At 45.9% G+C, this 12,115-nt stretch overlaps 1 protein-coding gene across 2 annotated transcripts in view; it reads right to left on the minus strand.

The window, feature by feature from the left end:
• The window catches only part of wwp2 (WW domain containing E3 ubiquitin protein ligase 2), a 68,824-nt gene extending 60,124 nt beyond the window's left edge, over positions 1-8,700 (minus strand). Inside the window, exons 1-3 of one of the 2 annotated variants that reach the window (XM_072435803.1) lie at positions 8,618-8,700; positions 4,958-5,015; positions 440-596 (exon numbers count right to left, since the gene is read on the minus strand). In XM_072435803.1, the coding sequence (XP_072291904.1) occupies positions 440-596; positions 4,958-5,003 (203 nt within the window). In that variant the 5' untranslated portion in view covers positions 5,004-5,015; positions 8,618-8,700. The remainder of the gene's footprint in view (positions 1-439; positions 597-4,957; positions 5,016-8,617) is intronic. The other variant, XM_072435804.1, reaches the window with a different exon arrangement.
• Positions 8,701-12,115: the final 3,415 nt, after the last annotated feature.

Below are 12,115 nucleotides of genomic sequence, written 5' to 3' on the forward strand. Positions count from 1 at the left end.
AGCACATGTAAAGCAGTAAATAAGTGTGTGTAGCACATGTAAAGTGGTAAATAAGTGTGTGTAGCACATGTAAAGCAGTGAATAAGTGTGTGTAGCACATGTAAAGCAGTAAATAAATGGGTGTAGCACATGTAAAGCAGTGAATAAGTGTGTGTAGCACATGTAAACCGGTAAATAAATGGGTGTAGCACATGTAAAGCGGTAAATAAGTGTGTAGCACATGTAAAGCAGTGAATAAGTGTGTGTAGCACATGTAAAGCAGTGAATAAGTGTGTGTAGCACATGTAAAGCAGTGAATAAGTGTGTGTAGCACATGTAAAGCAGTGAATAAGTGGGTGTAGCACATGTAAAGCAGTAAATAAGTGTGTGTAGCACATGTAAAGCAGTGTATAAGTGGGTGTAGCACATGTAAAGCAGTAAATAGGTGTGTGACGCTCACAGCATCAGGTCCTCGTTCCACTGTAGCTCCACATGGCCGCTGCGCTTGCCTGTTTTTTTGCTCTCACTGCTCAGGCCGTCTGCTGTTACCTCCACAAAGGTGCTGAGGCGGGAATGGCGGCTGGGGAGCTTTGGAGACTGAGGCTTTGCTGACACCACTGCACACAAGATACTGTCGTTCAAGTCTCAAGCATGTTGTAGATAAAGTAGTACAGAGAAAAGGAGTATTTTCTGATATTGAGTGTATTATCATAGAACTATGTCAATGTAGACATGTCATTTTTTTTAACAATGTTTTAACATTCAAACACAAAATAAGCAGAACAACACAGAGAACAAGCAAACAAAATCAAGAAATCCTAGAAATGAAACAAAAGTTTCTGCACATCTAGTCCAAAGTCAGTCAAAAAGATACATTTCTAAATTTCATCAGAATATACAGTGCATCCGGAAAATAATTTCACTTTTCCACATTTTGTTATGTTACAATCTTATTCCAAAAGTGATTAAATTAATTATTAGCCTCTTGAATGACAACTTGAAAGAAGGTTGTTTGAATGTATTTAAAAGAAAAACAAAAAAGCAAATGTACAAATATTCACAATTTTGCCCAGACACACGAAATTGAGCATCCTTTCTCCACGGATTATCCTTCAGATGCTTCTACAACTTGATTGAAGTCCAACTGTGATCATTTCAGTTAATTGGACATGATCCAAACAGAGCACTTCACTCTCAAAATGCTGGACTTCTGGTAGTCCCAAGAGTCTCTAAAAGTACTAGGGTTGTGTTCAAAATATGGATACGGCGATATATTGTCGCAGATTTTTTAAAAAGATTTTTGTGGTCCGTAGACTTTAAACGAGGTGGAATAGTACTTGTACACCTGATCAGAAGCTCCTCTGGGCCGAGGTGAGGAGGAGCTGTGGACCTGATCAGAAGCTCCTCTGGGCCGAGGTGAGGAGGAGCTGTGGACCTGATCAGAAGCTCCTCTGGACAGAGGTGAGGAGGAGCTGTGGACCTGATCAGAAGCTCCTCTGGGCCGAGGTGAGGAGGAGCTGTGGACCTGATCAGAAGCTCCTCTGGGCCGAGGTGAGGAGGAGCTGTGGACCTGATCAGAAGCTCCTTTGGACAGAGGTGAGAAGGAGCTGTGGACCTGATCAGAAGCTCCTTTGGACAGAGGTGAGAAGGAGCTGTGGACCTGATCAGAAGCTCCTCTGGGCCGAGGTGAGGAGGAGCTGTGGACCTGATCAGAAGCTCCTCTGGGCCGAGGTGAGGAGGAGCTGTGGACCTGATCAGAAGCTCCTTTGGACAGAGGTGAGAAGGAGCTGTGGACCTGATCAGAAGCTCCTTTGGACAGAGGTGAGAAGGAGCTGTGGACCTGATCAGAAGCTACTCTGGACAGAGATGAGGAGGAGCTATGGACCTGATCAGAAGCTCCTCTGGGCCGAGGTGAGGAGGAGCTGTGGACCTGATCAGAAGCTCCTCTGGACAGAGGTGAGGAGGAGCTGTGGACCTGATCAGAAGCTGCTGCTGCAGCAGGTTCAGATCATGCTAACTGTTTGTGCAAGAAACATGCAATACTTTACTAGAATGTGTACCATATATTTCTATTTGGATCAGTTGGTTGGATGTATGAAGTTATTAGAGCATATTGGATTTATAAATAAGTGCTTTGTGGATAAACATGAAATGTCATACATTTTCATTACCCATTTGGTAAATTTTAAGACCATTTTTTCAAAAATTTATCGGGATACGTATCGTAATGAGGGAATTGTATCGGAGTACACATGTATCGGGATACGTATCGTATCGCGAGGGTCTTGGCAATACCTAGCCGTAAAAAGCACAGTAGGAGGTAGAGCGTTTAGCTCCCAAGCTCCTGTGTTATGGAATCAGCTCCTGTCCATGTCAAAGAGGTCAACACAGTCTCTTCATTTAAGACCAGGCTTAAAATGTTCGTCTTTGGCCAGTTAGGAAGAGAAATATAAACCTAGTTTCAGCTACGCTGCCCTAGGAGCAACTGTGCTGGGGGAAGTATGGCAGCTTGAGCACTACCCTCTGATAAAGACTACTTATTCTATCAAACAACATTTTCCCTTATTTCATTATTTGTTCTTTACTGTTCACATCTTTTTCTCCTCCTTCCATTCCCCCGGGGAGTGATTCTGTTTCAGTTTCCCGGAACTTTTCGGCGCGCTTCCCGGAGATGCCGGAGCTTTCCGGCGCAATCGACCCTCACTGCCTCTGCGATCTACCGGTCGATCGAAAATGCTATATATTAAAGTTTTATGAAGAAACAGACATCCCCTCTATTTTTTGTATTTCACTAGTGTCTTTTATTTTGGGTAAATCCAACCAGGAGTAGAGGGTGCTCTAAGCGCTACTGTGGGGACTAGAGACAATGAGCAGCTACAGAATTAAACAAGCTGTGGCGAGACTAACATGTCTCCTCAGTTTATCCACTGGTTTGATTACAAAAGTTATAGTATTGACTTGAACTTGGTTCAAATGTAATCCATATGTAAATGTAAAGACTGTGGAAAAACAGATAATGTAACAAACTATAAGAAAGAGTTTTATGTAAGTGAAATGTACTTTTTGTGTACGCGTGCGTGTGTGTACGTGTGCATGTGTGTGTACGCGTGCATGTGTGTGTGTGTACGCGTGCGTGCATGTGTGTGTACGCGTGCATGTGTACGCGTGCATGTGTGTGTACGTGTGCATGTGTGTGTGTACGTGTGCATGTGTGTGTGTGTACGCGTGCGTGCATGTGTGTGTACGCGTGCATGTGTACGCGTGCATGTGTGTGTACGTGTGCATGTGTGTGTGTACGTGTGCATGTGTGTGTGTGTACGCGTGCGTGTGTGTACGTGTGCATGTGTGTGTACGTGTGCATGTGTGTGTGTACGTGTGCATGTGTGTGTGTGTACGCGTGCGTGTGTGTACGTGTGCATGTGTGTGTACGTGTGCATGTGTGTGTGTACGTGTGCATGTGTGTGTGTGTACGCGTGCGTGTGTGTACGTGTGCATGTGTGTGTACACGTGCATGTGTACGCGTGCATGTGTGTACGCGTGCATGTGTGTGTACGTGTGCGTGCATGTGTGTGTACGCGTGCATGTGTGTGTGTGTACGCGTGCGTGTGTGTACGTGTGCATGTGTGTGTACACGTGCATGTGTACGCGTGCATGTGTGTACGCGTGCATGTGTGTGTACGTGTGCGTCCATGTGTGTGTACGTGTGCATGTGTGTGTGTGTACGCGTGCGTGTGTGTACGTGTGCATGTGTGTGTACGTGTGCATGTGTGTGTGTACGTGTGCATGTGTGTGTGTGTACGCGTGCGTGTGTGTACGTGTGCATGTGTGTGTACACGTGCATGTGTACGCGCGTGCATGTGTGTGTACGTGTGCGTGCATGTGTGTGTACGCGTGCATGTGTACGCGTGCATGTGTGTGTACGTGTGCGTGTGTGTGTGTACGCGTGCGTGTGTGTACGTGTGCATGTGTGTGTACACGTGCATGTGTACGCGTGCATGTGTGTACGCGTGCATGTGTGTGTACGTGTGCGTGCATGTGTGTGTACGCGTGCATGTGTGTGTGTACGCGTGCGTGCATGTGTGTGTACGCGTGCATGTGTACGTGTGCGTGCATGTGTGTGTACGCGTGCAAGTGTACGCGTGCGTGTACGCGTGCGTGTGTGTACGCGTGCGTGTGTGTACGTGTGCATGTGTGTGTACGCGTGCATGTGTGTACGCGTGCATGTGTGTACGCGTGCGTGTGTGTACGAGTGCGTACATGTGTGTGTACGCGTGCGTGTGTACGTGTGCATGTGTACACGTGCATGTGTACGTGTGCATGTGTGTGTGTGTGTGCGTGTGTACGCATGCATGTGTGTGTACGCGTGCATGTGTGTACGCATGCATGTGTGTACACATGCATGTGTGTACACGTGCATGTGTGTGTGTACGCGTGCATGTGTGTGTACGCGTGCATGTGTGTACGCGTGCGTGTGTGTGTACGCGTGCGTGTGTGTGTACGCGTGCGTGTGTGTACGCGTGCGTGTGTGGGTACGCGTGCATGTGTGTGTACGCGTGCATGTGTGTGTACGCGTGCATGTGTGGGTGCATGTGTGTGTACGCATGCATGTGTGTACACGTGCATGTGTGTGTACGCGTGCATGTGTGTACGCGTGCGTGTGTGTGTACGCGTGCGTGTGTGTGTACGCGTGCGTGTGTGTACGCGTGCGTGTGTGGGTACGCGTGCATGTGTGTGTACGCGTGCATGTGTGTGTACGCGTGCATGTGTGGGTGCATGTGTGTGTACGCGTGCATGTGTGTGTACGCGTGCATGTGTGTGTACGCGTGCATGTGTGGGTGCGTGTGTGGGTACGCGTGCATGTGTGTGTACGCGTGCATGTGTGTGTACGCGTGCATGTGTGGGTGCATGTGTGTGTACGCGTGCATGTGCATGTGTATGTGTGTGTCAGCTACAGAGATGGGGACAAACCCAAGCGTACCTGTGAGGATGAGCTGGGACTTTTCCAAGGTGTGAGCAGCCGCCATGACATCACCGCTCTGAAACACACAACAGCTTCATGATTGGATGAAAAAATCACTTTATTAAATGGACATTTAAATTAATGTTTCAGCAGGAGTACAATAAAAGGCATTCAGCAAGCGAAAAAATCTTGAGTTTATAGATATCAATATTGAGGTGACGTTCCGTGTTGTTTTTGTGCCAAACATATCTTTTAGAGATATGGCCAAAAGGTTCAACTTTGGTTTCATCAGACCACAACACATTAAAAGTGTTAACAAAATGAAGCCTGGCTCAGATGTATTTCTTTGTAATAAAAAGCATTTGTCTTGCAGCTCTTTTAATGTTGCTGTAGGCCTCTGTTCACGAGTGAGGGAAGGATGGAACGTAAGCTTGACAGGTGAATAGAGGGAGGGTCTGCAGGAGGAGCTCTCGATTTACCAGTCAATCTACGTTCCTGCCCTCACCTATGGTCATGAGCTTTGGATAATGATCAAAAGGACAAGATCGCAGTACACGTCGAAATGTGTTTCCTCCGCCGGGTGGCTGGACGCTCCCTTAGAGATAGGGTGAGGAGCTCAGTCACACATGAGGAGCTCGGAGAAGAGCCACTGCTCCTCCAGCTGAGGTGGCTCAGGCATCTGTTCCGGATGCCTCCTGGGCGCCTCCCTGGGGAGGTGTTTCGGGCATGTACCACCAGGAAGGACGTCTGGGAGTCCCTGCTTAGACTGCTGCCCCCGCGACATTAACGTAAGATTGATGAACGGATGGATGGACATTTGAATGACAATGAACATCAAAAACTAACCAAATGTAGTTATAAAAAATGTACTATTCATCATACAGAGGCCAACATGGAAGAGGAGTTGCAATATTGATTTAAAATCAAATGGATTTTGAACAGAGTTTTGAATGTAAAGATAAAGAGAGCAGATATGTACTGGTTAAAGGAACTACTATGGAAAGGTTTTCACTGTTGAATATGTATACTCCATCAGAGGGTTAGAGTTAACGGTTAAGGGTTGTACATCACAAAGGCGCTGGTACGGCTGGCAGCCCGGTGTAAACGCTCCACTCTTTTCTCACACTTTTTTCACACTTATTGTGCTTTATCTTCTATATTTTGTAAATATTTTTTCTATTTTACTGTACGATAGGGACACGCGCAGGAATCGTTTTTAATTCAATTGTTTTTGACTTTTTTCGGCTGGAATATTGAGTGTTTTTCGTCGTGTCGTCGTGATGTGAGCTAGCTCCGAGCTAGCTCCCGGCCCCCCCGCCCTCCGGTCGCAGCTGACGTACGGTGTGCCGCGGTACACATTTATATAAAAGAGGAACTTCACGAACGATCGGGACACGCACTGGAATCGCTTTAATTCAACTTGTTTTGTTTTGACTTTGTTCGGCTGGATTGAGTGTTTCCGTCGTGTCGTCGCAATGTGCCTCGGCTCCGAGCCCCCCCGCGCCCTTCCGGACGGTGCGGTGTTTTCCAAACAACAAGCCATGGATAAACCGTGAACTGAAGGCTCTGCTGAAGGAGAAGAAGAGAGCCTTCAGGTCAGGGAACAAGGAGGAGCTGAGGACTGTGCAGAAGGAGCTGAGGAGGAAGATCAGGCAGGCTGAGGCCGGCTACAAGAGGAGGATGGAGGAGCAGCTGCAGCAGAAGAACATTCAGGGAGTGTGGAGGATCCTGAAAACCATCTCAGGCTTCAAACCCCCCCCCTGCCCAGACAGAGGGAGACCTACAGTGGGTGAACGATTTAAATACTCACTTCTTGAGGTTTGATCAATCACCCACCCCTCCCCCTGCACAGCTGCATGCCCTCTCTTCCACAGTGAACATCCAGGGACGGGACATTGAGAGAGTGACTCATACAAGTACCTGGTGTTCATCTGAACCACAAACTGGACTGGACTCATAACACAGACTGTACAGGAAGAGCCAGAGTGGGCTCTACCTCCTGAGGAGACTCAGGTCTTTTGGAGTGACAGGGCCACTCCTGAAGACCTTCTATGACTCTGTGGTGGCATCAGCTCCTGTAGGTGTGGCCTGCTGGAGCAGCAGCATCACAGAGAGGGAGAGGAAGAGGCTGGACAGAGTCATCAAGAAGTCCAGCTCCGTCCTGGGCTGTGCTCTGGACTCGGTGCAGGAGGTGGGGGACAGAAGGGTCCTGGCTAGATTCACATCTATGCTGGACCATGAGTGTCACCCCCTGCAGGACACTCTGTCCGCTCTGGAGAGCAGCTTCAGTGAGAGACTGATCCACCCTCGCTGTGTGAAGGAAAGGTTTCGCAGGTCTTTCCTTCCTGCTGCTGTCAGACTTTATAACAAAAACAGTTAGTCCTGAACACTCGCAATACTGACCTAACCTAATACTGATGTGCAATTCTGTCATATGTGCAATTACTGTTGTGATTCATGTGAAATTACTGTGAAATTCATGTGCAATCCATGTGCCGTCGTGACACATATTCATGTGCAATTACTGTTGTGATCACATGCAATGATATTTATGTATTTATTTATTTTTATATTTATTATTTTCCCCTCCATCCCTTGTTGGGAAATGGGAGGTTTTGTCTATGGGAGTTTTTGTTTATAAGAGATCTTCTACTGAGAGTGTTTTTCAAACTTCCTATAAGTGATCTGTTCTTTTCCTCTGTATCTACCTCTGTATCTACCTGCGTTGCGTCCCCATGTGGGACAATAAAGGAATATCTTATCTTATTTCAAATGTATTTGTAAATATTCAATTTTTTTTTTAAACTCTTAACAAATGAACTTTTGAATACTTATATTTTTCTAAATAAAATAGAAAACTTGCAAATAAAATTATTTGTTGAACAAATTAATTAACGCCAAGTCAGATGGTCTTATTTACAACTTTCTTCCATATTATCATCAGATGACTATTTGCATGAGTCTCATTTACATATTGTCTTTACACTCACAAGTTACATATCTATAAATAATCTCGTTACATCAATGGAAAATATTGATTGTTAGTTACTTTTGTGTTTTGCTATGCAATTATCAAATTGCTATACAAATTTGAAAAGAATTGCGGATTGTGTAGCAGCACCGCTATACAAGTGAAAATCCTTAATCTGAACCTTGTGACCCCTCACGGAGTCCTGGATGCTGAAGGACCCTCATTTCCATGGTAACGGTTGATTCTTAAGGTTCCATTTTGAGCTCAATTCAGAATTCGGTAACTAAATACATCTTCAGAGTATACTTCTTAACACTGGTAAGACATCACGGGCCTGAGTTGTGTCCATGTTAGTGTCATCGTCATCGTCATCATCATCATCATCATCATCATCATCATCATCATCATCATCATCATCATCATCATCATCATGTGACGTACAGCAGCCTCACAACAACTATGACGTAAAGCTTCGTGTCACGCTCCCCTACGTTCACTTACAACACATACTTTATGGCATTCATGTATTTTAGTCCCATACATAGTGAGACTCCTTTGAGTGAAGCTAACGGTTAGCTCTGTGTCTCTGGCTCCGTGACTCTCCGTGACTCTTCGGGGGGAAAGAGTGCACCGACAGCGGGCACACTCGTGCGGGTTTGTCCGGCCGGAGCCCGTCACAGAGCGGACTTAACACCGCGGACACGTACCTTTGTCAGCTGTTTGTTTCGGTCGCTAGTTCGCCTCCATTTCCATTTCCGTCTCAGTGACAATACCACGTGACCAAAGCTTATTTTTTTCATCAGCAAAGGATTGTGGGTAACATTAAAGCAGCGCGCGCTCTCCAGTCTGAAGAAGAAAGTCTGAAGAAGAAAGTCTGAAGTCAAACACCAAAGAAGAAGAAGAAGAATACGAAGAAGAAGAGCATGGAGCTATTATATTATGCCTTTCTCCATCCTCAGTATGCAGACTAGTACAGACAGTACTCGTGTACTCTGGGTTACAGACTGTACTCGTGTACTCTGGGTATAGACTAGTACAGACAGTACTCGTGTACTCTGGGTATAAACTAGTACAGACAGTACTTGCATACTCTGGGTTACAGACTAGTACAGACAGTACTCGTGTACTCTGGGTCACAAACATTACTCGTGTACTCTGGGTATAGACTAGTACAGACAGTACTCGTGTACTCTGGGTTACAGACAGTACTCGTGTACTCTTGGTTACAGACAGTACTCGTGTACTCTGGGTATAGACTAGTACAGACAGTACTCGTGTACTCTGGGTTACAGACTGTACTCGTGTACTCTGGGTATAGACTAGTACAGACAGTACTCGTGTACTCTGGGTATAAACTAGTACAGACAGTACTTGCATACTCTGGGTTACAGACTAGTACAGACAGTACTCGTGTACTCTGGGTCACAAACATTACTCGTGTACTCTGGGTATAGACTAGTACAGACAGTACTCGTGTACTCTGGGTTACAGACAGTACTCGTGTACTCTTGGTTACAGACAGTACTCGTGTACTCTGGGTATAGACTAGTACAGACAGTACTCGTGTACTCTGGGTTACAGACAGTACTCGTGTACTCTTGGTTACAGACAGTACTCGCATACTCTGGGTTACATACTAGTACAGACAGTACTCGTGTACTCTGGGTCACAAACATTACTCGTGTACTCTGGGTATAGACTAGTACAGACAGTACTCGTGTACTCTTGGTTACAGACAGTACTCGTGTACTCTTGGTTACAGACAGTACTCGTGTACTCTGGGTATAGACTAGTACAGACAGTACTCGTGTACTCTGGGTTACAGACAGTACTCGTGTACTCTGGGTATAGACTAGTACAGACAGTACTCGTGTACTCTTGGTTACAGACAGTACTCGTGTACTCTGGGTATAGACTAGTACAGACAGTACTCGTGTACTCTGGGTATAAACTAGTACAGACAGTACTCGCATACTCTGGGTTACATACTAGTACAGACAGTACTCGTGTACTCTGGGTCACAAACATTACTCGTGTACTCTGGGTATAGACTAGTACAGACAGTACTCGTGTACTCTGGGTTACAGACAGTACTCGTGTACTCTTGGTTACAGACAGTACTCGTGTACTCTGGGTATAGACTAGTACAGACAGTACTCGTGTACTCTTGGTTACAGACAGTACTCGTGTACTCTGGGTATAGACTAGTACAGACAGTACTCGTGTACTCTTGGTTACAGACAGTACTCGTGTACTCTGGGTATAGACTAGTACAGACAGTACTCGTGTACTCTTGGTTACAGACAGTACTCGTGTACTCTGGGGTACAGACAGTACTCGTGTACTCTTGGTTACAGACAGTACTCGTGTACTCTGGGGTACAGACAGTACTCGTGTACTCTTGGTTACAGACAGTACTCGTGTACTCTTGGTTACAGACAGTACTCGTGTACTCTGGGTTACAGACAGTACTCGTGTACTCTTGGTTACAGACAGTACTCGTGTACTCTTGGTTACAGACAGTACTCGTGTACTCTGGGGTACAGACAGTACTCGTGTACTCTTGGTTACAGACAGTACTCGTGTACTCTTGGTTACAGACAGTACTCGTGTACTCTGGGGTACAGACAGTACTCGTGTACTCTTGGTTACAGACAGTACTCGTGTACTCTTGGTTACAGACAGTACTCGTGTACTCTGGGTTACAGACAGTACTTGTGTACTCTGGGGTACAGACAGTACTCGTGTACTCTTGGTTACAGACAGTACTCGTGTACTCTTGGTTACAGACAGTACTCGTGTACTCTGGGTTACAGACAGTACTTGTGTACTCTGGGGTACAGACAGTACTTGTGTACTCTTGGTTACAGACAGTACTCGTGTACTCTTGGTTACAGACAGTACTCGTGTACTCTGGGGTACAGACAGTACTCGTGTACTCTTGGTTACAGACAGTACTCGTGTACTCTTGGTTACAGACAGTACTCGTGTACTCTTGGTTACAGACAGTACTCGTGTACTCTTGGTTACAGACAGTACTCGTGTACTCTTGGTTACAGACAGTACTCGTGTACTCTTGGTTACAGACAGTACTCGTGTACTCTTGGTTACAGACAGTACCTGTGTACACTCAGGTAGTTTTTTATTGATTTGTGGATGTCTTTTGATTTATGTCATTCTCTCTCTTGTTTTGTTTGTTTTTTCATGTTTGTATTTATTTTTGTTCAACGTTCTAAAATATCTTAAACAAATAAATATTTTTTTTAATTGTTTTTGTTCAATTTTCCTAATAAAGTTCAAAAATCAACAAATCTTAATTATGAAAAAAAAGGAAGAGGTCCAGTTATGAATGTTTCAAGCACGTGGAATAACTTTACGAAGTCTGATCACTTCAGTCTGTTCTGGTGCATGTCCACTGCACAATCAGCTGTTTAACTCCTCAATGTTTGTCCAACACATTAGTTGTGTTGATATTTTTCAAGCGGCAGGTGATCACTCTACATTGTGTGTATACATTTCATTATCTAGTTTAATAGTGTAAATTATCCAAAGGAGTTGTGTTCTAAATCTGTGTTATGCACATTTGGAGGCTCTGAGGGACTGCTTCAGCACCACTGTCTGGACTGAGCTTTATGACCCACATGGGGAGGACATCAACACCATCACAGAGTGCATCACGGACTACATCAACTTCTGTTTTGAGAACATTGTTCCCTCCCGGACGGTGCGGTGTTTTCCAAACAACAAGCCATGGATTAACCGTGAACTGAAGGCTCTGCTGAAGGAGAAGAAGAGAGCCTTCAGGTCATGGAACAAGGAGGAGCTGAGGACTGTGCAGAAGGAGCTGAGGAGGAAGATCAGGCAGGCTGAGGCCGGCTACAAGAGGAGGATGGAGGAGCAGCTGCAGCAGAAGAACATTCAGGGAGTGTGGAGGAGCCTGAAAACCATCTCAGCAGCTTCAGGCCGGTGGCTCTCACGTCCCACCTGATGAAGACACTGGAGCGGCTGGTCCTGGACCACCTCCGTTCCACCGTGAGCTCAGCCATGGACCCGCTGCAGTTTGCATACCGGCCTGGCATCAGAGTGGAGGACGCCCTCATCTCCTGCTGCACCGCTCTCTCTCTCACTTGGAAAAGCCTGGCAGCTCTGTGAGGATCCTGTTCTTCGATCTCTCCAGCGCCTTCAACACCATCAGCTCCTGAGGG

Source organism: Eucyclogobius newberryi, unplaced genomic scaffold (genome assembly GCF_026437365.1).
Source record: "Eucyclogobius newberryi isolate DKJ021-1_F unplaced genomic scaffold, fEucNew1.0.hap1 SCAF_7, whole genome shotgun sequence".
In the NCBI taxonomy this organism is placed as follows: Eukaryota; Metazoa; Chordata; class Actinopteri; order Gobiiformes; family Gobiidae; genus Eucyclogobius; species Eucyclogobius newberryi.